At 48.7% G+C, this 26,644-nt stretch overlaps 1 protein-coding gene across 1 annotated transcript; it reads left to right on the top strand.

The window, feature by feature from the left end:
* Positions 1-703: 703 nt before the first annotated feature.
* On the top strand, positions 704-24,887 carry PARL (presenilin associated rhomboid like). The gene is made up of 10 exons (XM_056121954.1): positions 704-853; positions 6,058-6,253; positions 7,115-7,255; positions 9,900-9,948; positions 14,683-14,778; positions 16,141-16,290; positions 18,233-18,303; positions 19,234-19,335; positions 19,446-19,543; positions 24,562-24,887. The coding sequence occupies exons 1-10, from the start codon at positions 738-740 to the stop codon at positions 24,671-24,673; spliced, it is 1,131 nt and encodes a 376-aa protein (XP_055977929.1). The 5' UTR covers positions 704-737; the 3' UTR covers positions 24,674-24,887.
* The last annotated feature ends 1,757 nt before the right edge of the window (positions 24,888-26,644 follow it).

The raw sequence follows: 26,644 nt of genomic DNA, 5'->3' as shown, positions 1-26,644 counted from the left end.
GTGGCCTCCTGCATGCAAAGCATGAACCTGAACCCTTGGACTATCTCGCCAGGCCCAAACTCTTTCAAAGGTTTCAAAGGACCCTCTCTAGGCTTGGGTCCTTGGCTCAGGTGTGAGGCCAGGAGCTGGACCTCTCCCCAGTCCGGCCAGGGTGATCCTCTGAGCCTCAGGTGCGAGCCAGCAGGTGTAGACCACCCAGGACACCGCAAGGAAGGGACCCGAGGGGGTAGGGTGGGGAAAGGAGTCCTCTTACGTGTGCCCTGACTTGGGGTTGGAGCAATAGCACAGCGGGTAGGGCGTTTGCCTTGCACGCAGCCGATCGGGGTTCGATTCCCAGCATCCCATATGCTCCCCTGAACACCGCCAGGACTAATTCCTGAGTGCATGAACCTTGTGCAACAATGCCGGTGTGACCCAAAAGGAAAAAAAAAAAGGGTGTCCTGACTTGAACCGATGATCCGCAGAGAAGAGCAGCGACTTCAGAAAACGCGGCGGTCAGATTGGTCCAAATCGGTCCCAAAGCAGCGACAGCATCTCCGTGGACGGTGTTTCCTGCAGGAAGGACCACGGGCACGCGCACGGTCATTGGACGCGCTCCCGGCGGCCGCCGGCGGCGGGCCTCCGCCGCGAGGGGGCGCTCTAGGCCGCGGCCGGCGCTCTATGGTCCTCGCTTGGCCCCGGAAGTGGTTCCGCCGGGGTCGGGGAGGTCGGGCCATGGTGGGACAGAGGTTGGGAAGATGGCGTGGCGCGGCTGGGCGCAGAGAGGCTGGGGCTGTGGCCGCGCGTGGGCTCCGCCGGCGGGTGCCGACGAGCTCCCTGCGGCGCTGGCCTCGCCGCGGCTGCTCGGACGCAGGTAAAAACGTCCGCCCGCGCCCCCCTTTGCACCCCCCTTTGCGACCCTGGCCCCTCCCCCCCCAGAGCCGCAATCGGTCGGGGCCCTGGAGAGCCGGCGCGGAGGGGGCGCGACCCTCTGAGCTGGGAGTGGCGGGGCCGAGGTTGGGGCGTCGCCCCTGGATCCGCGTGGCCCGCGGAGAGCGGGGGACGGATGGGGACCCCCGGGTCACTGGGCTTCCGGGGGGCCCGGCCCGCAGGCGCCAAGAGAATTGTGGCTACCTTAGGTTTTGCTTTTTTTTTTTTTTTTTTTTTATCTCTGCTTGTCAATTGAGCGGAGAGAAGCCTCTGGAACGGCCTAGCAGTTGTGATGGGTTTCGTGCTTGGGCTTTCAGCTCAGCCTTTCCATCTCCCCCCCTCCCGGTTTCTGCGATCGGGGTGATGTATGCGACGGTAGCAAGAAATCAGAGGCACCGGGGTGGAGTACCGGGGCCCCAGCAGGCCCGGAGCCCTTGCCTGAGAGTGTGTGCTCTCGGGGCGTGTGCTGGGATGTTGCAGGGCGGGGCTGCTGCGAGGCCGGGTTGGGACAGCAGAGGAACCTGTCTGACCGCAGCCGCCTGGCAGGGAGCAAGCGAGAGTGGGCTTTGGGCTTTCTACCGACACCCTCCCCGCTACACACATTGTAACTTAACTTAAAGCACCTGGAGCGTGGGCTCGGCTGATACATTTCTTTTTCTTTGGGGCGGGGCGGAAAATGGGCCCCACCCCGGTGCGGGGGGGCGGGGCGCGTGCTGGTGGTCCTTTATTTGGCTCTAGAAACCCGTGCCAGGGATCCAGCCCCGGGGGGCTGCCTGCGAGTCGAGCGCCCAAGTCCCAGACGATTTGATCTCTCGGGCCCTGCTGATGGTTGTTTGCTGTACCGATGCCACCGATTATTCCCAAGCCCAGTTGAAATTGTAGGGCAGAGAGATGTGTCGTCGGAATGACAGGTGTGGTCGTAAAGACTCACGTGGAACCCTTGGAGAGATGGGTTTGAAAAAAAAAAATTGATGTTGCAAATGGGCAGCTAATGTTTGTGAGATTTGCTGTATATGCAGTTTTATTTCGATTTTTGGGCCGCGCCCAGCTGGGCTACTCAGGAGTCCAGTTGATGCCTGGGACTGAACCTGGGCCTCTGCACGCAAGGCAGATGTTCAAGTGAATTCGGTTATTTCCCTGCCTTGAGAAAGGACATTTTGGGGGCTTGGATGTAGCTCAGTGGTAGAGCACTTGCCTTGCGTGTGGGAGGCCCCAGGTTTGATCCCTGGAAGTGGAAAGGAAGGAAGGAAGGCAGGAAGGAAAGAGAAAATAAGTTCCCTTTTTAGGACTGGGGACGCATTGTGATAAATCACATGCCTTGTATGCATAAGATCTGGGTTCTATCCCTGACACTGCAAAAAAATACAGGTAAAATTATTTTTTTTTTGTGGATGCATAGAAAAATGTTAATTATAGGAGAAATGTACATAAACTAGGATTGTATACTTGACTCTGGGAATAAGCACAGAGTTATAAGCAGCATGCTTATTACTTGTAATGACTTGATTGTATCTGCTCTGACTTCCTGTGGGTCTAAAATTATTCAGGGTTGTGGTACAAAGCAGAGTTCCTGGGGATAGGAGAGACAGTACAGAGATTAAGGCTCCTGCCTTGCATGATCCTTCAAGCATCTCTGTGTGCAACCCCCATCGCAGAGCTTGTTGTGCCCCCCCCCCCAATAAAAAGAAACCCCACCACAAAATCCAAAGCAGAATTCTGAGACCAGGGTTCTCTACTGCAGCACGTGGTCTCCAGCACAGTACGCACTGCTAGGCTGCACCTTGGGTTTTGGGGGCTGTGATGGAAGATCCCGAAGCCGGAGAAGGGCTGTGCAGAGGCCGCATGGGCCCTGAGGTAGCCCCTGGCCAAGAACGGCTTTGGCTGGAGGGCTTGAAAGCCAACCAGTGCACTAACATATTTGAACAAGGAAACCTGGCTCAGGCTTTTCAGAAACTTTGATCAAATTTCTGGCATCACCTCTGAATATTTTCTTTATTAGTTTTTGGGTCACACCTGGCTCTGGCCCCCGGGCATCATGTTGGAAAAATATGGTGGACACTTGAAAAAAGCATGCGTAGTTGTCACGTAGAGGGAACTGCCTAAGAGAAGAAAATGGTTGAGTCTGACGTCTGAGGGAACTTAAAATTTTCAGATTGGGGTGACAGTTCTAGGCTGCAAAGGTATTTTGGGGCTGGGGAGGGAGCTGAGAGGGCTGGAACATAGCTTTGCATGATGGAGGCCTGGCACTGCATGACCGTATGGTTACCCTGAGCTATCCTGGGTGTGGCACCAAAACATTAAAAAAAAAATGTGTGTGTGTATACAGTTCCACCCCTAAATATATAGCTTTAAGTATAATGACTGTTTGTACATACATGGAGACCTATTGGCTCCTTTTGAACAGCCAGCTTTTAAGTTGTTTCATGTAGATCTGGCTTGTCCATGTATCATAAGTTGCACTGCCTTGTGTGTTCTTTCAGCAACATTACAACAAGTAATGTAGGATGTTTACCTTGCACACGACTGACCTGGGTTCTTTCCCTGGCATCCCATATGGTCCCCTTAGCCCATCAGGAGAAATTCCTGAGTGCTGAGCCAGGAGCAACCCCTGAGCACCACCGAGTATGTGCCCCCTTCACAAAAAAAGCAAAATTCTAGGGTTTGAGAGCTGGAGAGAGAAAGTACAGCTTGTAAGGCACTTGGCTTGCACGAGGCTGACCCAGGTTCTATTCCTGACACCCTATTTTGTTTCCTGAGCCCCCCGCTGAATGTGGCCTAAAAACCAAAACAGGGTGGGGGGAGATCTCTGTCTCTCTGTCTTTGTCTGTCTCACACATACACGCACACACACACACACACACACACACACACCCTGCACATGCACATACGTGCATACTCGCACATGCACCCCAGCATGACAGGCTGGAATTGGCCGGTGTGATCAGTACATCTGATTTTTTTTTTCTTTTTGGGTCACCCGGCAATGCACAGGGGTTACTCCTCACTCTGCACTCAACAGTTTCTCCTGGCGGTGCTTGGGGGACCATATGGAATGCTGGGAATTGAACCCGGGCGGGCTGCATGCAAGGCAAATGCCCTACCCGCTGTGCTATCGCTCCAGCCCCAGTACACATGATTCTTATGTGGATTTCAAGCTATAAGAACTTGCAAATACCCCTCACATCCAGTTGGTGGGAATCTCCCAAACTAATAGTGAAATAAGTGGAGAGAAGAAATAGAATGAGTTCATCTGGACAAACTTGCAGGCTATCGAATATAGCCTGCCCAGAGGGCAGAGTCTGGCAAACTCCCCGTGGCGCACCAAATATGCCAAATACCAGTAACAATCATGGGTCTCATTCTCCTAAAAAGCCTTGAATATAATCTCAGGGCTAGGATGAAAGAGACGTTACTGGGGCCTGCTCGAGGCAATCGACGATTAACAGGATGATTAACATCAATTTATAATGGCCAGTAATAGAGGCAGTACTTTTTTTTTTAAATAAAATAACGTAGGAGTATTCCTATTTGTTCAGCCATTGATTAAGCTGATTGAATTGGGCATGAACTCCACATTACTTTTTTTTTCTTTTTAAATTGTATCACAGTGAGGTAGAGTTACAAAGCTTTCATGTTTGAGGTTCTCAAATCTCATACCCATCCTTCCACCAGGGCACCTTTTCCATCACAGTGTCCTCAGTATCCCCCACTCCTCTTGGCCCTCACATCCCCATCCCAGTCCTCACCCTGCCTCTATGGCAGACAGTTTCCCCAGTACTCTCTAATTATGTTTTGCTCAAAATTTCCAACATTCAAGCCTACCTGCCAGGGGCAGACGCTAGATAATTTATTGTCCATTGCTTATTTCGAATATCACGAGAGCTTGCACAGCTGTGATTGTAAATGTAAGTTTCTAGATTGTAAATGATTGGGTTCCAGAGACATCTCTGTATGGCACTAATCCATTTTGGGATTCAGTTGGAGTCTCTGGGTGTGCTAAGATGGCACCGGGAGGCAAATTGTGGGCGTGGCAGCCAGTCTCCTGGGTGGGTGGGGACCTGGGGAGGGACAGCCCGGGTCCTCTGCTGCCCTGCGGCCTGAAGGTTTAGTCCTGGCACCCACATGGGGTTGGGGGGAGGGTGCTTGGGTGCTTGCTTGTGGAAACTCTTGGTCGCTGGGATTCAATCTGGAGTAGACAGGGAGACTGCACCTGCTCCAACCGGGGTGCCCTGGTGATATTGGCTTGGTACAGGGCCCAGAGAGCTCTCCCGTGCTATGATGTCTTCTAGAACTTGCTGCTGTGTCTCTGGGCCAGGGTTGTTGGCGGGCTAAGATGGTGCCCAGGGGCAAATTGTGGGCATGACAGCCAGTCTGCTGGGCAGGTGGGGGCCCAAGGAGGGACAGCCTGGGTCCTCTGCCACCATGAGGCCTGGGGACTCGGTAATAGAGGCAGTACTTAATTTGAACTTTGAGTAACTTAAGGATAATTTAAAAATTGATTTAATAGGAGCCAGTGGGGGGTGGTGAATTAAGCACTGCTGGATATGACCTCTGTGGCCCCTGATGCCCCTTGGGCCATATCCCCTGCTCAAGGATGACATTTAGATATTCTGGAAATTGACTAGATTTCAAACAGAATAACGAACAATGCCATGCTTCTTAATTCAGGCTGTGTGTTTCTTGTTTTGTTTTTATAGTACTGTAAGCTACTGTAAAGTCTGTGCAGACGTGGAATAAAAATAACGTTGATGTACAGTATCACCTTCCCAAAGTACCCGCTAGAGTTTTTGCGGGGTGGAGGTGGGGTTGGACCTTACCCTGTGGTGCTTATTCCTGGCTCTGCACTCAAGGGTTGAGTCTTAGCTGTGCTTGGGCCCCCCTGTAAGGCATGTGCCTTACCTGCTGGCCCCTCTGTTACCTGCCCAGTCCCCTTTGGGCCAGGGAGGGAGAGGAGCAGCGGTCATTTTGTCCTGCCTCTTTCAGGGACACAAGATGCTGAGTCGTGCCCCCTCCCACCTGCCTCCATCCTACAGGGAGTGGGAGTGGTGGCTTATTTTGGTTACAGAGGGAGAAGAAGCTGAGGTGAGGATGCCGCCAAGTTGCCTTCAGATGCAGCTCTCTCTTCTAACCTCTTACTTTCCTCTCCAGGTTAAACTTTTTTGTTCAGCAAAAATGTGGATTCAGGAAAGCCCCCAGGAAGATTGAACCTCGCAGAACAGGCTCGGGAACCATTGGGTCAGCATACAAGAGAAGTGCTTGGATTCCTCCTGTCGAAGAAACAGCCTTTTATCCTTCACCCTATCCTATAAGAACTCTCATAAAACCTTTTTTTTTCACTGTTGGGGTAAGAGCTCACATTTCCAGGAGACACTGCCTTGCTGTTAAAGAGTTTCAAAGTGAGATTAGAGTGTAAAGTACAAGTGTTCAAGTACCTCTTGATTTATGTGGATGGGCCCAGAGTGAAGGGAGAGGGGCTGAAGCCATAGTGCGGCGGGCAGGATGGTTACCTGGCACACAGCCAGTCCGGGATCAGACCCCAGCCCTCGATGGCCTCCTGGGCCCTTCCCCCTCTGGGAACCATCCCTGAGTGTAGAGCCAGGGTTAACCCTGAGCACGGCCAAATGTGACCAAAAACCAAAATAGGGGAGGGGCAGTGAAAACATTTGAATATCTGGAGTCGTGAATTATTTAACGTGAGGTTAAAGAATCGCTTTTTGAGCCTGGTTCAGTTATGTAATAGAAGCCCTGGAGAAGCATAGGCCTCTGACATACTCTATCATTTCAAGTGATACTCACTTGGTGTTTTGGGTTTGATTCGAACATCTGTAGCTGTAAGCAGTCCCCTGGCTACTGTGAAATTGATCAGAGTGGGGACAGTTCACTCCTTTCACTATACAAGATGTTTATCCTGTTCAATGAAGCAGGGTTGGTTGCTCTTGGAACTTGGTTTACATTTCTCTTAAATTTATTTTGGGTCTTTTTTTTTTTTTTTTTTTTTTTTTTTTGCTTTGTGGGTCATACCCGGCGATGCACAGGGGTTACTCCTGGCTCATGCATTCAGAAATTACTCCTGGCGGTGCTCAGGGAACCATATGGGATGCTGGGAATCAAACCCGGGTTGGCTGTGTGCAAGGCAAATGCCCTACTTGCTGTGCTATCACTCCAGCCCCTTAAGTTCATTTTGTAATATATTATTTTTATGTAGTTCACAGGCTGTGCCTTTGGATCAGCAGCTATTTGGCAATATGAGTCACTGAAATCCAGAGTCCAGAGTTATTTTGATGGTATAAAAGCTGATTGGCTGGACAGCATAAGACCGCAAAAGGGAGGAGACTTCAGAAAGGAGGTGAGTTCGCTCTACTTTCCAGCTGGTCAGAGTTTGGAAGTCTGATTATTCATATGAAGTGGTTTTAGCCCATGGCAACTGGTAGATGTGAAGTCAGTACACATGATGTTCTTAAGTTACAATTTATTAGGAGGGGAGGGAGGGAGGGAAGAGAGAGGGGAGGGAGGAAGAAGGGGCAAGAGAAGAGGGGGGAAGAGAGAGGGGTGGGGGGGGCAGAGAGGGAGAGTTCCCAAAGTCCTTTGACAGTGGTTTGACAGTGGTTTTTATTCGGTACGCTGTGTTTGGGAGGACAGTGAACCTGACCTGTTCCCTACGCCGGGAGTAGAAGCCGTGAAAAGCTGCTCGTTTCTGGCACATGCTTTAACTCTGAAGTATTGATACCCAGCTTGGGGGTCAGTACTTCACAGTGGTGAAAAAACGACCCAAACAGTGTGCGTGATCTTCCTCTAAAGAGGGATGTGTTTATTGTTGTGGGTTTGTTAGACTCATGGTAGGTTATGAAGCAGAAAATCTGCTCTTCGGAAAAAGTGGTGATGGTCCTTACCTGTGATGAGGGCGTGAGAGTCCCGGGTTTCTGCGATATCCCATGTTCATGGGCCGCGGTGGAGGGCTGAGCGCTCGCAGTTGGCGGTTATGACTGCAGAGACGGAGTTGGGATTGAACACCCATCTGCAATGGTTTTCTCCTTCATATTCTATAATAGTGGACAGAACCTGATTCAGTTCTGTACAGGCTGGGGCAAAAACTCAAATGTCAGAGTGTGCACAAGACTCTGGTCTACCCTCTGGCACCGCATTGGCACCCTTAGTGCACCAAACGTGACCCCTTCATATGTATTTTTTTGAAAACCAAAATTTAAGAGCTGAAGAAAAGGTATAATAGGTAAGGTGCTTGCCTAGCATGCAGCTGACCGGGGTTCAATCCCCTGCGCCCGTAGGGTCCCCCGAGCACTGCCAGGAGTAAGTCCTGAGCACAGTAGAGTGTGACCCCAAAACAAAAAAACACCAGAAATTTAATAATAGAAAAATTCAAGGAGATAGAAAAGAAAATAATGAAATGCAACCCTGTCTTTCAGGTTCAGCATATGTTGGCATGTGACCAGCTTAGTTTCATCTAGTTCCTTTCCTTCTCCATCACTGATTATCAGACCCTAGACATAGTCATGCATAAAAAATGTCAGCGTGTGGAGCAGGGGAGACACTGCAGAAGACTGATCACATGCTTTGATTGTGGGAGCCCCAGGTTCAGTCCCCAGGACCACAGAGCTCTCCAAGCACTGCTCGATGTGACCCAAAGACAAAGCTCCATTGTGTTCCAAAAGATTAAGATTGTCTTTGGGCCAGAGAGGACAGCACAATGGGTAGGGCACTTCCCTTACGTGCTGCTGCCCTGGGTTCATTCCCTGGCATCTTGTGCGGGCCCCTGAGACTGCCAGGACTAATCCCTGAGCATAACTGGTGAGGTCCCAAAACAAAACAAATAATGGTTAGGGTTCTGTTTTCCTGGCATAGCTCTCCTCATGTGGACAAGTTCTCTCTCCTCTCTCCTCCCCTCCCCACCCACTTCTCCCTTCCCCTCCTCTCTCGGTTTTAGGGCCACACCCACTGATCCTAGGGGGTTACTCCTGGCTCTGCACTCAGAAATTAACTGGTGGCGGCCCTATGGTATGCCAGGGATTGAACCTGGGTTGGCTGCATGTGAAGCCAGCACCCTACCCACTGTACTATCTTTCTAGCCCCTCTCTCCTTTTCTTTCTTTTTCTGCCCTGCCAAGGCTCCAATAGAGAAGATAATTGCTGTATAATGAACCACATCCCCGTTATTATGTCGCTTGTTTTTTGGGATCACACTTGGCAGAGCTCAGGGGTTGGTTCTGCTCTGCTCAGGGCCAGTCTGATGGTGCTCTGGGGACAATGTCTCGTGCTGGTCTCAAGCCCATCAACCATGTGCACGAAAAAAGCCCTGCATGCTGGACTGTCTCTCCGACCCTCTGTCTCTTTCTTATAGCTCAATATTGTTATTACGCCTAAAGGGAAAAACAATTTTGATGATAAATGTTCCCAGTTAAAGTTTCAAAATCAGGTGCCAGAGAGATGGTGGTTTAGAGGACAGCAGTTGGGGCCGGATACCTGAGCATCGCCGGATGTGACCAAAAACCAAAACAAAGGAGAAAAACCAAACAAGAAAAGAAGACAGTGCTTAAGGTCCTGGCCTTGTATCTCCCCATGCTGTGTATCATCCCTCAGTCTCCATCGAGGGGTGTTCCCTGAAAATGGCCAGGGGAGGCCCAAATCTGCCCCCTCCCCAGGGTAGTAAAAACTAAGTTGTGGGCACTCAGTGAATACCTCTCCGTGTCTAATAGAGCATGATAGAGCATTATGCATCAGAGATGGAAGTTTAGAAGTAATTGATGGGTGGTCACCGAGCTAATCGGTGGGTGTATGTAGTTGTCTGACTCCAGACGTTTGCCTGCGCTTTCCGCCGTCCGCGTGTTTCTTGGTGTGTTGGTCCCCCTGGTGATTTTTTACCAACAAAGAATCATTCTTTTATCACAAGAAAACTGCAAGCCATCCTTCCTGGCTTGCAGTTTTCCTAGCCTGGAAGTATTTACCATACAGTGAGATGCACTTTTCCTTCTATTTTAGATTAACAAGTGGTGGAATAACCTAAGTGATGGCCAGCGGACAGTGACAGGTTTGTGTTAGCTTACACGTTTTAGCCATTCAAGGGAAGAGAAATCAAAACAAAAGGTACAGTATGTCACAGTCCCTGGCTTTGTACCGTGCGCATCGGTGCTTTAGACGGGAGCCTCTGTCTTGGCAGGTTGACATAGGCATGGCGTCAAGGTATCCAGGATGCTCTGGGCCAGTTGTTTTCTCACTGGAACTTGTGAACTGAGCAGACGCTCTCTCTTTGGGATAGAATCCAAGCTGGGAAGCTGGGAGGGAGTGACTGTTTCCTCTCAGTTAGAGCACGCTCCAGGGAGCGCCTGGTCCCTTCTCTGTGCAGACTGTTTTGTGTGTATTCTCTCCCTGCCTCACTGGGTCGCTTACAGGCTAGTTATCTCCCTTTTTACAGATAAGGAAACTGGCTTTCAGAGAAGCAACTTATCGAAGGTCTCACCTTTCAGAATTCAGGTCTGTCCCATTTTAAGCCAATTTTCTCTTTACTACAACATGCTATTTATAAAATCTGATTTAAATGTAAGCATGCTCTCCATATCACCATGCTTCTTTTTGTTTATAAATTTTTTTTGGAAAGACATTTGACCCTTCAAGGTAATACTTGTGCAGTATTTTCTGGACTTATCTGGGAAATTTGGAGATGTTCTTATCTTTGGGTAGAAGAACTCTGGAAAGTTTTTTTTTTTTTAACAATTACGTAGATAGGAAGAAAAATCTTCCTAGAGAAATAATAAGACATAATCTCATTAAATATAATTGTTTAGACTTAATGGTGCTCTTAATGCTCTGTACGTACTTTGGGATATATTCTGGATTCCAGTTCCTTATTATATATATGATTTGCAAACATCTTCCCCCATCCTATCTGTTGTCTTAACACTGTATTAATAGTTTTTTGGGGGTGATTTTGGGCCACACCTGGTGGTGCTTGGAGACTGCTCCCAACTTTGTGTTTGGAATTCTCTCTGGGCAGTGCTCAGGGGACTGTGCAGTGCCGGGGATTGACTGAGGAGTCATCTGTATGCTAGGCGAGTGCCTTCACCTCTCTGTCTCTCTGGCACTTAATGGTGTATTTGGGCACAAACATTTTCCATTTTGATAGTCTGTTTTGTCTTTTTGTTGGAACTTTGGACCAGACTTGCTGGTGCTTAGGGGTTACTCCTCGCTTGGTGGTGCTCTGGCGAGCAAACCCAAGCCTCAATAAACAAGGCGTGTGCCTTGACTCCGGGACTGTCTCATTTGAAACAGGGTTTTTGCAGATCCAACTAGATGTTTGCATTTACAGTGAGATCAGATTTAAGGTGTGCCTAAGTTCATTGATTTATCCCATTATAATAAGAAGTGAGGAAAGAGATGTGCAGGAAAGAAGGCCTTGTGGAGAGAACTGGAATCAGAGGCTGGAGCGATGTGCAGAAAGCCAAGCAGTGCCTGGTGTGACCGGAGAAGCTGGGAAGAGTCAAGGGGTCCCTAGGCCCAGCCTGGCCGTTGGCATGTTCCAAACTTCTGGTGTCCCGGGGTCAGAGCGCTGTGGTACAGGGGTTGAGGTGCTTGCCTTGCAAGTGGCTGAACCTGGGTTAATCCCTGGTACTGCATATGGTCCCTGAGCACTGGTTGAAGTCACACCTGAGCACAGAGCTAAAACTATAAATACAAAGTTCTGGAGCCCAGAGCTGTGATAGAATATATTGAAACGACTAGGTTTGTGTTAATTTATTACAGTAGTTCTAGAAAAGTAATATCAAAGCTATTGCTTCTGTCCTTTTTGACTTTGTGGAAAGATTTTATAATTTATTCAGTCTCTACTATAGGCCTATTCTGATGTTCTCACTTTGAGTTTGTTTCAGTAGTTTACATCTTTGCAGGGATTTGTCAATACTGTCTTAAGTTAATTTTGTTTGTTATTTGCTGTCTTTTTTTTTTTTTTTTTGGTTTGCTTTTGGGGCTTACACCTGGCAGTGCTCATGGGATACTCCCTAATTCTGTGCTCAGGGTTCACCTTTGGTGGGACTGTATGTGATGCTAGGGACAGAGCTCAGGCCAGCTGTGCGCAAGACAAGCGTCTTACTCTTTTTGCTATTTATTTGACCCAAAACAACTTTTTTTTTAACCAAAAAGACCATTTGTATTTGATTTCCAAACTTGCCAGAGTTACCTCTTGAGCTGCTCTTAACCTTGGTATCTTTGTTATCTTTCTCCTTTTCCCTGAGTCTGTTCCTTTGAGGTAGTGTCTTCAACCAGAGATGTGCCTCTACAGTTACTGGGATGTCTTCTCTTTCTCCGTCCAATTCATCTGTCCACACAGCCGTGTGCCTTGATCACCGGTTTCAGAGTACCTTGTGGAATGGCCGAGTTGGCCGAGCAGCTGCCATTTTCCAGCTCAGCAGGCCCCTCCGTTTTCCTGGAACCAGCTTTTGAGTGAAACTGTGTAGCCCTGACTGAGTCTCTTTCTGGGCATGAAAACCCGGGGCCAAACTCAAGATGTTTCCTCTTTCTTCTGCCCCAGATGGCACTGATGACCAGTCTGCTCTCAGGCTTTCCCCCCACTCCACGGCTCCCCCCACCCTCCTCCCCCCCAAGTCTGTGCCTTTCTTTGACAAGGGTCTGCCCCTTCCCTGCCAGCCTCTGTCCAGATTTCTAGGTCCTTGCTGGAATGCGCACACACAACACTGACGGGCCTGGCCTCTGGTTTCTCCTTCCTTTCATAAATACTGCCCCTCTCAGCATCTTTGAAAGAATTCTAGGTGTTTCCCAAAGATGATATAACAGCAGCTGTTTCACTCCCCACCAGTAAGAAATCTGATAGAATCGAATTCATTGAATGTGCTGCGGAGAGGGAAATGCTGCCAGTTAATCTCTAATGGACTATGTAACCTGCTTCCAAATACTACACGGGGGAAATGTGTGAGCATCTGTGTGGAGGGCAGTGGTTTCTCCTTTGTGTCCAGAGAGGAAAACCAGAAGTCTCGGAATGGCAGTGGCTTTGCCATTTTTTGAGTCTCGCAGAATGAGCAAGTATGAAAACAGGGTGCCTGTAAGCTCTTGCAGCTGGCAGGAACGAGACAGTAACTATCCTCTAAAAATCAGTCCTATCCAGCTTGACCTGAATGTTGCCCTTACTGTCAGTTAGTGGAGTTGAAAGTTAATGAATCTAAAGGTTTTAATTTCTTTAAGTCAAGGAAATTGGTAAAAGAATTTTAGTAAGTTTTGAAATTAATGCATTTGGTTTCTAGTTTTCGAAAAGAGCTTAATTTCCCAACTTCATCACTGTCATCCCATTGTTCATCGATTTGCTCGAGTGGGCACCAATAACGTCTCCATTCGTCCTAGCCCTGAGATTTTAGCAGCTTCTTCTTACTCGTCTTTCCCAACGCTGTCGTATTGGAGACTCTTTCAGGGTCAGGGGAATGAAACCTGTTATTGTTACCATTTTTGGCATATCGAATATGCACGGGGAGCTGGCCAGGCTCTGCCTTGCCACCAGGATACTCTCGGTAGCTTGCTGGTTCTCCAAGAGGGGAACTAGACTATAAGAGGTCCGCTTCTGGGAGCTTGGTTTTATAGTCTCTGGATCTTGGCTGTTGATGGGATTACTTGGCACCAGGGGCAGTTTGTGGGCGTGACTGCCTAGCTACTGGAAAATGGGGGATCTGGGTGGAGGAGGCCCAGTCCCGATCCAAGCAGGCTTAGAGATCTCAGCCCCGGGTCCCGCACACCTGGGTTCCTCTGCTGGTTCTTTCATGCATGAGGCTCTTCCGAGCATGTGGAGAGTGGCCTTGAGCATGGCTGTGGCTGGGTTCCAGAGGTCTTTGGCTGCTGGGGCTCTGCTCAGGGCAGGGAGGGAAACTCATCCCGCCCTCCTTTGAGGAGCCCTGGTGAAGACAGCCAGGCGCAGGGGCAGGAGACTTTGCCTCCCAACTCCATAGGCTTAAAAATGTGACTAGGAAGACAATATAGGAGATAAGGCGCTTTGCCTTTACCTGTGGCTAAGCCTGGTTCGATCCAAGACACCGCATATGGTCCCTGAGCACTGCTGGGTGGCGTCCTAGCCCCTACCCCCAATTGAAGTTGAGTAAATGTCCTTAGTTTGGTTCTGGTAATGTCAGGTCTTGCAGAAGAATGAGACAGCAATCCCAATTGCCATATATTTTCAAAAACAGTCACAAAATTCCTCCCTATTATTCCTGAATTCTTATTTAAACAAGGGCTTTTCTCAGATACATCGCCCTTCAGCTCTGTTGCTGAACTACAGTTTCACTTAGTGGATAAATCGTGCTGTCCTCCCATTGTTCATTGATTTGCTCGAGCGGGCCCAGTAATGTCTCCATCTTCAGACTTGTTGTTACTGAGTTTGGCATATCGAATAAAATCGTGCTGTTCTTTGGAAAAAGAAATGCCATATATAAGCCTTTCTAGTTTTGGCCAACGAACTTAATTCTGTTATGATTTCTATCCTTGGTTTGACCACTGTAAAAAATTAATTATGAATATAATTGTTGAAAAATAAACTGATCTAAGGCAGTGACGTGAATCTGAGTGAAGGAAGTTAATTTCTAGCATGTTTTCAGTAGTTTTTTTTTTTTAAACATAACCCGTGACAGTTGTGAGACTTTTTAAAACATTCATTTTATACTTGTTTCCCCTCAAGCATGTAGTGCTGTTCTGTTACTTTGGTAGACACTCTTACTCAGGTGTACCTTAGATTTTGTTCTTATTTTCACCTCCCGAAATTATATTTATCTTGTAGGTATCATAGCCGCAAACGTCTTTGTGTTCTGTTTATGGAGAGTGCCTTCCCTCCAGCGAACAATGATCAGATACTTCACTTCCAATCCAGCTTCAAGTAAGTCCAACCTGCTGTTGATGCAGAAAGGAGTTGTGAAGAAAAGATAATACTGTAAGGCTTGTGTGTTACTGAGACATTATTCCACAGTGGTTACTTATTAACAACTTGTCACTTGTTGTCAACTGTTACTTGTTAACAGTTCTATGCAAAATTTAGAGGATCTTCCAAGGGCAGGAAGCAGGTATCTCTGCTGTGTGGGTTTGGCCTGAAGGGAGCGTCACACATGGAGGCCTGAACACTCAATGAATTATAGTCCAGGATGATGAGACATAGGCCAGAGAGCAGGACAGCTGGTTCAGCGCTTGCTTTGCACATGCCAGACCCATGTTCGATTTCCCTGAGCCTCGCCAGGAGTGATCCCTGAGTGCAGAGCAGGAGTAAGTTCTGAGCACAGCCAGGGATCCCCCCATGGGGAAGAAAAGATCCACGTAACTGTAAGTTTACCTAAAATGAGGAGACTGTCTATATAACTTAATGTATAAAGTGAAATAACGTGACTATCTTTTTTTTTTGCTTTTTGGGTCACACCCAGTGATGCACAGTGGTTACTCCTGGCTCTTCACTCAGGAATCACCCCTGGTGGTGCTCAGGGGACCATATGGGATGCTGGGAATTGAACCCCGGTCGGCCGCTTGCAAGGCAAACGCCCTACCCACTGTGCTATTGCTCCAGCCCCACTATGGGTTTTTTTGCAACTGCTTTGCTATAGAAACAAATAGCTTTCATTTAACTAAGATTTTTTATTTAAATTGGGAGCCGGAGAAATAATACAGGGGTTAAGGTGCTTGCCTTACATACAGCCAACCGTAGTTGGAGTCTGGCACTACATACAGTCCTTGAGCACTGCCAGCGTGAACACTCCTGAACAAAGCCACAATAAAAAAAAGCTACCTGAGCACTACTGGGGTGCAGCCCAAAAAGAAAAAGGGGGAAAAATGTGTATGGTTTCAGTAACATTGTTACAAGAGTGTCACAGTGTATGGTACAGTTGTACTGTTGCTGTACCCATCCCCCATCCCCTGGTGTCCAGGCCTGTCCAGGCCTCCACCCTCTGTGCCACCTGCAGTTCACCTTGTCATTCCTGCCACCTTCCCCCCATTGCTTGGTCAGCTGAATTTTGTAATCCAGGGCCAAGGGTTTGTCATTGAATTGAGAATTTTTATTGATCACTTACTAAGCAGAAACAAAATTAAGCTGCTATTTACCACTTTGAGACCTTAAATGATCTCCTGAAGCTTTGACTGGGTGTGTTTCTGTTCTCCATGTTTTGCTTTATTTTGTAACAATGAGCCATCTGAAATGAATCGTTTTTGTGGTGTGTGTTCTGCCATAACCAGCTATTTTTGCTTTCTCCTCTAGAGGTCCTTTGTTCTCCAATGTTGCTGTCCACATTCAGCCATTTCTCCTTGTTCCACATGGCAGCCAACATGTATGTTTTGTGGAGCTTCTCCTCCAGCATCGTGAACATTCTGGGGCAGGAGCAGTTCATGGCAGTGTACTTGTCTGCAGGTACTACGCTCTCACCTCAGGGCACCGGGTGGAAGTACGGCTGGATTGGACATGGTTTCAGTGCTCAGTGCCTACTATATCAAATATGGAGAGAATGGAACCAACTTTGGGTGGAGCTGTTGTCTTTTCTGTCTCTTCATTGACTTTCTCTTAATTTTTTTTTTGCCACACCCAGGGGTGCTCAGGGGTTACTCCTGGTTCTGTATACTCAGGCATCACTCCTGGTGGGCTTGGGCGACCATATGGGATGCTGGGGTTTGAATCTGGGTCACCTGTGTGCAAGGCACACTTCCCCACTGTACTGTCACTCTCTGGCCCTAGACTAATTAAACATGTTTAGTTTTGAATTAGGATAGATAGTGATTCAGATTTAATGTCAAATTTAAACATGTCATTTGTTGGGTGCTTAGGGATCATTTCTCTGGGGCTCGGAGGACCATATGGGATGCCAGGAATCACACCTGGCTCGGCCTCATGCAAGGCTGTCTGTCCTGCCTCTCCAACTCCAAAACACCGGTGTTCTCTTACTAGGTCTTGGCTGCTTAAGCTCCTTTGCATTTTAAATTAGTGGATCCCAAACTTGCTGATGATTGAGACCGCTCATCTTTGCTGATTACTCCTGAGCCCCATTTAGTTTCTTTTCCTGAGAGCTTTACAGCAGAGCTATGCAGTAAGAATGAGTGCAATTCATATCTTTGTTGTAAGTGTCTGTGTTACCATGAGACCACTCAGCCATGACTGGAAATGGCATCATTTTCTTACTTTGACCAGGGGAGTGGCAGTCCACGGTGCCAAGATTCCACATGCTGCTCAGGAGAAGCGTTTGCTTGGTGACGTTTCCCTTCTTTATTTCAGTTAAACTGAAACCATAAAGAATGGAAATTTATCTCCATCAACTCTTCATTTAAAAACATAACAGGCGCTGGGGAAATGGCTCATAGAGCTAAAACTGCTGACATGCCTGGAGGCCTGAGTCCAGTCTCTGGCATTACGTGGCTCCTGGGCACTGCAGCCCTCTGGGAATGGTCCCTCCATCCCTGCGCACTGCTGTGGAGGTCCCACTTGCCAGTTTTGCTTGTAATGAGAAAGAAAGTACTGAGCTGGGAGACGGAAGGCCTGGGTTTTGATCCTGCTTCCTGTGGTGTTGCCATAGAGACTGTGCCTGTGGCAGGAGTGGGGGGAGGCTGTGGTGCTGCCTGGACCTGGGTGTGTGGCCGAAATACAAGCTTCCGCCCCGGGCCCAGCTGGCGGGATCGGTGTCGGCTCTCCTCCTGGACGCTGCTTCCTCACACCTGGAGCCTGGGGCCGGAGTGGCGGGAGAGCAAGGAGGACTCTTGCTCTGCACATGGCTAGCCCCGGGTTGATCTCCAGCACCCCACAGGGTCCCCTGAGCACGGCCGGGTGCAGCTCCAAAACTAAAGAACCAAACCCACAAGACAAGCGTTACCTTGGCTTGTGAAGTGGGAGCTCTTTCTCTGAGGCCTCGCTGTGTTGTAGGTATGGAGGGTTTTGGTTCCAATGCTGTTAATTCCTGTTTGACTTGGAGGTGTTAAAATGAACCACACAGTGACTGGTGACTAGGGGAGGGCTCAGCAGTCCAGCTGTACGGCAGGGGCCTGGGCGAGCTGGGTGAGGTGTAGGCTTCCAGCTTGAGCACAAAATTTGAGTAAGCGTCTTTGAAGCCTGGCCCCGAGGATTTCCAGACAGTTGATGAGTTTGGGAATGGTCTCCTTTGCATTCGAGATGAAGAAATGCGAATGAGAGGTAAATGGAGAACTTGCAACACTCAGCAGCTTTCCCTGTAAGAGGAAGTGACATTTGAGGCAGGGGCGGGGGTCCGCAAGCTGCCCCTTAAAGGGGTGCTAGGAGAAACCCACCCTGTTAGTTTACAGGGGATTCTTCACGCCTCACTGACATGACTTAAATGTGCCTTGTTTTTCAGGTGTCATTTCTAATTTTGTCAGTTATGTGTGTAAAGTTGTCACAGGAAGATACGGACCATCACTTGGTGCAGTGAGTATTTCTAACTCAAATTCTTTAGGTATTTATTTGTTGGTTTAGTTTTAGACACAGGAGAGCCCTGTATACTGCTGTTTGCAGCCCCCCCTATAACCCTCCCCCCAAAAAAAGATTATGGGGTGTAGATTTTGTTCTGTGATCCAGGGCTGTTGGGGAGACGCTTCCGAGTATTCAGGCGTACGGAGCCAGCGCCGATGCAGCGTGCTCTCTTGTTCTGATGGAGCAGGACATTGGGGCCAGGTTTTAAGGGAAATGTTGACTCTTACCAAGTAGGGTATAAATTTCACGGAACTTAGAGTGGGCCTCACCTGACAGTGCTTGTGGGGCCCTGTGGTGTGTGTGGATTTGAACTGAGTGCTCCCGCTTGGCAAGCTTGTGCTCTAGCCCTTTGAGGTGACCTAGATAACTTCTGGCCCCTCACTGAACTTTTTGTTCTCTTGGGATGTGTGTGTTGGGTGTTACTGGGGATAGAACCTGGGGCCTCTCAGGCTAGGCAAGTACTCTGTTGTTTAGCTATATACTCAGTCCCTTTACCTGATTTGGGAGGTAGGGGGGATTGGGCCACCCCTGTGGTGCTCAGGAGCGCCTCCTAGCTTGGTGCTTGGGGAACACATGGCATTGTGATCAAACTGAGTTTGGTTGCGTACATGCCAGGCAGACGCCTTAACCCCTGTGCTTACTCTCTGCCGGGGCCATCACACTTACAGGGGACAGGGAACTGCTTCCCAGGTGGCCATTCTGTGATAAGCTTGGGGTTGCTTTCTTTGACTCTGTGCAGTAGTAACTGAAAGCTTAAAGCCTCACGCTCACTAGATTTTGCAGCAAATAACCTTTCTGCTAAAAGCACAACTATTGACACTGTTCCAAGCTGGGACATGCTGAGATTCTCATACCCCTCCCTCCCCCCGCCGTGTCCCCTTGCAGTCGGGTGCAATCATGACCGTCCTTGCCGCTGTCTGCACAAAGGTTCCGGACGGGAGGCTCGCCATCATCTTCCTGCCCATGTTCACCTTCACGGCCGGGAATGTGAGTATGGCAAGGCGGGCCGGAAGTGGTCTCTGCATGGGCTGAATTGGGAACGCTGGTGCCGGGGAATCCAAGCTGTACCAATTCTGTCCTCTCGTGTTGCCTTTCAGGCCCTCAAAGCCATTATTGCCATGGACACAGCAGGAGTGATCCTGGGATGGAAATTTTTTGATCATGCGGCACATCTTGGGGGTGCTCTGTTTGGAATGTAAGTTTGAATGTGGTTGATTCCTTAGCTGCTCCTTCGTGCAGGCAGGAGGAAGCAGAGCCGGGGGAGAAAGTGTGCGGGGTGTGGGGGGGTGGTGGGAAGGCCTCTGTGCCTCTCCTCTCCCCTCCCCTTCAGCCCTGGGCCTCCAGAAGGCACAGGTTCCCGTTCACAGGCTGCTCTGTTCCTCTCCGTCAGCTGTCAGGTCTTCAGTCCCTGCTCCCATGCACCCCCGCAGGCGCCACCCTGAGCCAGGGAGCCATTCCAGTGGCTTTACGTGACAGGGTGCTTCCCTTCATCTTCCAGGAAATGGCCAAGAAATGGTTCGCCTCAGGTCATACCACTTGTCAGTAGTAGTACAGAGATTCAGCCCCAACCCTGAGCCCATGTCAAACTCGGTTGCCCCAGACAACGAGCTTTTACTTCGACATTGTAGAGGTGTTGTGGGTCTGTCACGGAAGTTTCTGGGGACTCATGGAGCCGCCTCAGCCTCAGAGTCCCTTCGGCAGGTTGTCCTGTGTCCAGTGTGCTAGGTCTGCGCTGTCCAGTCTTCCGTGAAAGTTGCCTGTTGGGCCGGAGTGGTTACAGCGGGTAGGGCACTTGCCTGGCACATGGCGCCCCGTGTGGTCCCCCAAGCACTGCCAGGAGTGACCCCTGAGTGCAGAGCCAGGGGGAAGCACTGAGCACAGCTGGTTGACCACAAAGCAAAACAGAACCTATGGTCTCTTACCCTTACTTGGTTTGTACTTTGTTTTATGACAATGGAAAACTTAAAGTTTTTAAATTAAAAAGTAGAAAAATCTATTCTAAGTGGAGCAAGCAGTTTTGCCCAGTGGGCGGTGGAACTAAATGCCATTATGCCATTTATAATTTTCGGCGATGATTAAAGAATAGCATATGTGAGTTCTGGCTTTAACAGCAGCACATTATAAATAGTAGAAACTGACCTGATGTTACAGTGTGAGAAACAGAAAGACTTAACAAAAAAAGGTGCTGCTTTATGAACTCTAAATTTATCCGGAGCTTTCCACTTAGAAAGGGTTTTCTCCCCAGCAGGTTTTTGTATGTGTTTTGAACTATAGTTAGATGGCCTTTTTTCGTTCTACAAATTATTGGATCAAAAGCATTTTTAAAGTCCAGTATCTGAAAAGCAGAGGAATCATTTTTCTTTGTGCTGTTTCTAGTTTCAACTTATATTCATTTATTAGATCTGTTAAATTTTAAAAAAAAACTTCATCTTTTCTAAAATTTTTGTTTTACCTTTTTTTTGGTTTGTTTTGTGACTGTACCGAGTGGTACTCAGGGCTCCCTCCTGTCCTGTGCTCAGAGATCACTCCTGGTGGGGCTTGTGGGACTTCTGAGTGCCAGGGAACAAACCTGGGTCTGCCATGCACAAGGCAAATACCCTATTTGCTATACTATGACACTAGCCCCTTCTAAAAAATTTTGGGGTTTTTTTGGCCACACCTAGGAATGTTTGGAGCTTCCTCCTGGCTTTACACTCAGAAATTAACTCCTAGTGGTGCACGGGGGACCATATGAGATGCCAATGGTTTGGACTGATGAGCATAATCAAAACAGTGTCCCAGTAAGATAAGGTATTTAATGCTTTACATCAAATATTTAATAATTAGATCAGACCTTTAATACACTTATATGTAATAAGCATTTTTTTTTATTAGTGAAACACCAGAGGTACAGTTATAGACTTACAAATTTTCGTGCTTGGGTTTCAGCTATACAATGATCAAGCACCCATCCCTCCACCAGTGCCCATCCTCCACCACTACGTGTCCCAGCACCCCTCCCACCCCCCGTTCCCCCATCCCACCCTGCCTCTGTGGCAGGGCATTCCCTTTTGTTCTCTCTCTCCTTTTGGGTCCTGTGACTTGCAAGAGAGGCATTGAGTGGCGATCATGTTTGGTCTGTAGACTACTTTCAACATGCTTCTCCCATCCTGGGAGGATCCTCCCAACACCCTTTATTTGGTGCTCCCTTCTCTATCTGAGCTTCCTTTTCCTCTAGCACATGTGGCTGGCCTCTAATAAGCATATTTAATCAAGTGTTTAATAAGTAGGTTACAAAGATTTGGGGAGATATTTTATTAAGGGAGAGTCCCTGACAAGTGATTGTTTCTTGAGACTTCTATAGTTCCATTTGGATGCAAGGTGATTCTTTTTTTCTTGCTCTGAATATGTCAGAGATTTATTTATTTAAGTCCAGCATAATTGTGTTACATACATATTAACTTCATGACAAAGCCTGGCAAGCTACCCGTGGCGTATTCAGCATGCCAAACACAGTAACAAGTCTCACAATGGAGACGTTACTGGGCCCGCTTGAGAAAATCGATGAACAGTGGGAGAACAGTGACTGACATATTAAATGATTTCTATTTTTTTTTTCCTTTTTGGGTCACACCCGGCGATACTCAAGGATTGCTCCTGGCTCTTGCACTCAGGAACCACTCCTGGCGGTGTCGGGGGACCATATGGGACGATGGGAATCGAACCTGGGTCGGCCACGTGCAAAGCAAATGCCCTACCTATTGTGCTATCGCTCTAGCCCCTAAATGATTTTTACATTTTTATTCTTTGGGTAAATTTATGAATTTTTTTTTCTGGACCACACCCAGTGGTGTTTAGGACTTACTTCTGGCTCTGGGTCCAGGGTGGTGCTTGAGGGGACCATATGTAGTAGTCTGGATCAAATCTGGCTCAGCCACATGTAAGACAAGCACCCTACCCCCACTGTCCTATCTCTGTGGCCCCCAGATTCTAGCGCTGGTGGGTGTAATTCCCACCATTGGTACGAAGAGACCCTACAGAGCTGGGGACTAGACCCTGGGTTCCCGCATTGAACTGTCTCCCTGGCTCTGGCGATTGTTTTTCAAAATTAAATTTTTTTTTCACATTTTGTTTTTATTTGTGGAGCCCATCTGGCAGTGCTGAGTGCCATTCCGAACTCCTCGAGCCCTTGGGAGTCACGCCTGGAGTTTGAGCGAGATGCTTCCACTTGCAAAATACGTATCCAATCTTTTGAGCCCTCTCCTGGCCCTCATCATCAGATTAGATTTTCACCAGTAAATGTTCAGATTGAATTCAAGCCCTTTAGAATAAAAATGTTCAGAGCATTAGAAAATACTGAAACAGAGGCTGGAGCCGTAGTACAGCAGGTAAGGTGCTTGCCTTGTGTGCAGCAGACCTGGGTTCTGTCCCCAGTATCCCACATGGTTACCCAAGCACCACCAGGAATAATTCCTGAGTGCCAAGCCAGGAGTACCCGTGAACATTGCTGAGTGTAGCCCCAAAACACTTTTTTTTTTAGCTAGGACAAAAAATGTTTATTTTGTTTATATTTTTTGTTTAAACAAACAAAATGTTTATTTTGGAGAGTGAGTATAGGGGCTAAAAGCACTTTCCTTGCACATTGCTGACCAGGTTGGGGGTTGAGCCCTGGCATTACATATGACTAACTCCTGAGCACTGCCGGGTGTGGCCCCCAAACCAGCCCGCCCCAAAAGTTAAAACATTAAGGTGCCATTCTGATAACCAGTGTAAATGAAATGAGCTATTATGCTCTATTCACCTGATCACTTGTCCTGTTGTTCATCGATTTACTTTAGCAGGCACCAGTAACATCTCCATTTGTCCCAGCCCTGAGGTTTCAGCAGCCTCTCCTTACTTGTCCTTCCCAACGATTGGAGGCTCTTTTAGGGTCAGGAGAATGAGGCCCATTATTGTTACTGTTTTTGGCAGCTCGAATACGCCACGGGGAGCTTGCCAGGCTCTGCCATGTGGTATTATGCTCTATTAGCATTTTTTTTCTCTTAGGTATCTAGGAGCTGCAGAGATCCACAAAATCTGGTCTCTGCCTCAGGGCGCGTGAAATGGCTTTGGGGGAAAGTAGACAAATGTAGACGTCGGTGTCAGCGTTGTTCGGCCAGCCCTGGGTGCTGTGTCAGGTGTGCCAGGTCTTCCCGTCCCAGGGCCTCTCCAAGGTCACGCGCAGGTGGCCTCCGCTCGGGGACTGCTCCCCAGCACTGCCGCGCCCAGGGCATGTAGGGCCTGCGTTCCCAGACCGGAACTCGTTCTGGTGTGGCTCAAGCTGTGCACCCTGTGCCAGTGAACGCTACTCTGTGCTTCTGGTGCCTCAGTTGCTGTCAGACTTCAGGACGGCCTTCTCCTTTTCCCAGGAGAATGGGGAGTGAACGTCATTTTAAAAGGCAGCTGGGGGCTGACGAGATAGTCCAAGGGTTGAGGCACTTGTCTTGCATGCAGGCAGCCATGGTTCCATCCCTTGCACCAGGTGAGGTTCCTCCAGCACTGCCAGGTGTAGACCCCCAAACCCAAACCAAAAAAATGAAAAGAACAATCAAAGAGGGTCAATTTGGATCCGCAGGCTGTGTTCCCGAGGGAAGGATGGTAAGAGGCATTAAACCTCATTAGTAATCTCTGATTCTGACAGTCCTCAAGCTTGTTCCTTTCTTTTTTTGGGGGGGAGGGGGTGGCCACGCCTAAAGGTGCTCAGGGACTGCTCCCAGAAGTGCTCAGGGTACCGAACGAGAGGAGCTGGCTGGAGAACTGCGCCTCCCACATGCAGTGTGTTCCAGGCATTTGAGCCCGCTCAGTATCCTGGCCTTAGCAATTGCCTTGTAGTTTAGTACAGGCTTAGTATCCTGTGACCTGCAGGTGCGTCCTCTGCATCCTCCGTGGACCACCTAGAAGCCATTAGCACTCACTTCCTGCCCCTCAGCCTCCTCCTCTCTTAACAGGAAATGAAAACCTGGGGGAGGTGTTCACCCTTCACATTCAAGGCCCCATCATACTGTGACCTTGTAGCCTCTCTAGCTTAAAGGTAGATCATTACTTGACATTACTAAATAAGTCCGCCAGCTCTTTTAATAAGCTTGATAGTAACGAATAGTGACATTCGGTTTCCCAAATGGCAGCTTGCTAATATCAGGGTGCTGAAGTTTGTCTGTCATCCTGTTTGAGTGTTACTTGTTTTTCTTCTCCCAGATGGTACATTACTTACGGCCATGAACTCATTTGGAAGAACAGGGAGCCTCTAGTGAAAATTTGGCACGAAATGAGGACTAATCCCCCCAAAAAGGGAGGTGGCTCTAAGTAACTGGAGGTGGTCACTGCACTGCTGGTATATCTGGACCTGCTGCCCGAACGACGCCCCACTGCGCTGCCCCTGTCTGGGAGCTCCCCGCTCCGAGGAAGCCGCCGAGCGTCTCGCTTTCCTAGTATTATAAACTGTGTCCCCAGTACGTGTCTTACTAGAAAGCAAATTATGACAAAGTTGTGAAATAAAGGTTTATATCTAGTTTGTAAACAGAGGAGGTGCATTGCCCTTTTTTTTTTTGGTGGTGTCTCTCTCTCAGGGGTTTCAGGGGTTGCTCTAGAAACCCGGTCTCTCCTGGTAGTTTTTAGCCAAGTGGGCTGGAGTTTAAGCACCAGGCCCACGGAGGCATTGCTGCAAGGGCCCTGTGGTGCGGGGAACTCCCGGGGCCACCCCAGCAGTGCTCAGAGTGCCCCAGGACTGCACCCAGTGGTGCTCAAGACCATGTCCCATAGATCGAACCAGGGTGTTAACCCCAGTCCCTGAGCCTTGTCTTTGTAGAGCATTAATGCCCAAACTCTGGAACCTGGGAAGGGAACAAGGGGTGGGCAGCTGCTCGAAATTGAGGGTGCTTGCTTTTTTAAGTCTTAGTGACAACAAACCTCACAATTTGTTGTGAGAGAATGACTGGTTCCCGCTTGAGCAAATCGATGAACAACGGGAGGACAGTGCTACAGTGCCCACGTACCCTTTTCCTTGGGTAGGTCTCTGGCATGTTCTGAAATAACAGCTGCAGTGTTTTCTGTTTTCCCCAAGAAAGGTAGTATTTTCTGGCAGTGAGTGGCATATACAGAAAGCTATTTTTAGGTCTTGCTTTCTAGGTTAAAACTCTGGCTAAATTGAGAGTTTGATGGCAGTTTCTTGGAGAAAATCAGACTTGAGTCGGAGCCTAATTGCATCTTGTGTCTGAACATGTGCACTCCTTGAATGGAGATAGCAGACCGGGCTCACCTTCGTGGAAGGCTGGCGTGCCCTGTGAGTGAAATGATTATGAGGAAACGAGAACTGAGTGTTTTCCCCCTTGTGTGTTGTTTAGGGGTCACACCTGGCAGCATGCAGGGCTTACTCCCGGCTCTGCACTCATCACTCTTGGTGGTGCTTTGGGACCAACTGGGCTGCTGGTATCAAATCTGGTCCTATCACTTTGGCCCTGTTTTTAAGGAAATCGTTTTGAGAATCGTGTTTTTCTTGAAAGGGTTCTAAGACAGGCTTCAGTCTTTTCACTCCTTGAAAACAGCTGCCGTCTGCCTGTGGTTCTCCAAAAATTCATGCCCTTGCCTTGGGAAGGTGTGAAGAACTCTGTCTGCAATAGGGCTGGGGTGATAATAGAATGGGTGGGGTTCATGCCTTATGTGCAGCTGACCCAGGTTCGATCTCCAGCACCAAATATAGTCCCCAGAGCCTACCAGTGATCCCTGAGCACAGAGCCAGGAGTAAACCATGAACATTTCTTGAAGCACCTTGGCCTCAAAGCCCCACTAAAAGCAAACTGCCTAGGGCTGGACTCAGAGCCTAGGCTAGGAGCAGGGTCTCCCCACTTCTCCCTGCACTGAGAGCCTTGTGCAGGTTCACGCCCAGCACTGCACAGAGTTGTCCGAGTTTAGCAGTTTGTTGTTTTCCACTGAGCACTGTCATCTGTGTTGTGAAGTGCCAGTTATTTTTTTCCCCAAGCATCTTTTTTTTTTTTTTTTTGGTTTCACACCCGGTGATGTATAGGGGTTACTCCTGGCTCTGCACTCATGAATTACTCCTGGCAGTGCACACCTGGTGATGCGCAGGGGTTACTCCTGGCCCTGCAATCAGGAATTACTCCTGACAGTGCTTGGGGGACCATGTGGAGTGCTGGGAATCGAACTCAGGTCGGTTGCATACAAGGCAAACGCCCTATCCGCTGAGCTATGACTCCAGCCCCTAGTGCCAGTTACTCTTGCCAGGATTTTGTTCTAAACCAATGTCACTTGCAGGAGAAAATTA

Source organism: Sorex fumeus, unplaced genomic scaffold, assembly GCF_029834395.1.
Source record: "Sorex fumeus unplaced genomic scaffold, SorFum_2.1 ptg000044l, whole genome shotgun sequence".
Taxonomy (NCBI): Eukaryota; Metazoa; Chordata; class Mammalia; order Eulipotyphla; family Soricidae; genus Sorex; species Sorex fumeus.
Note: the sequence above shows the minus strand (reverse complement) of the source record. Positions and strands in the feature narration are given on the sequence as shown.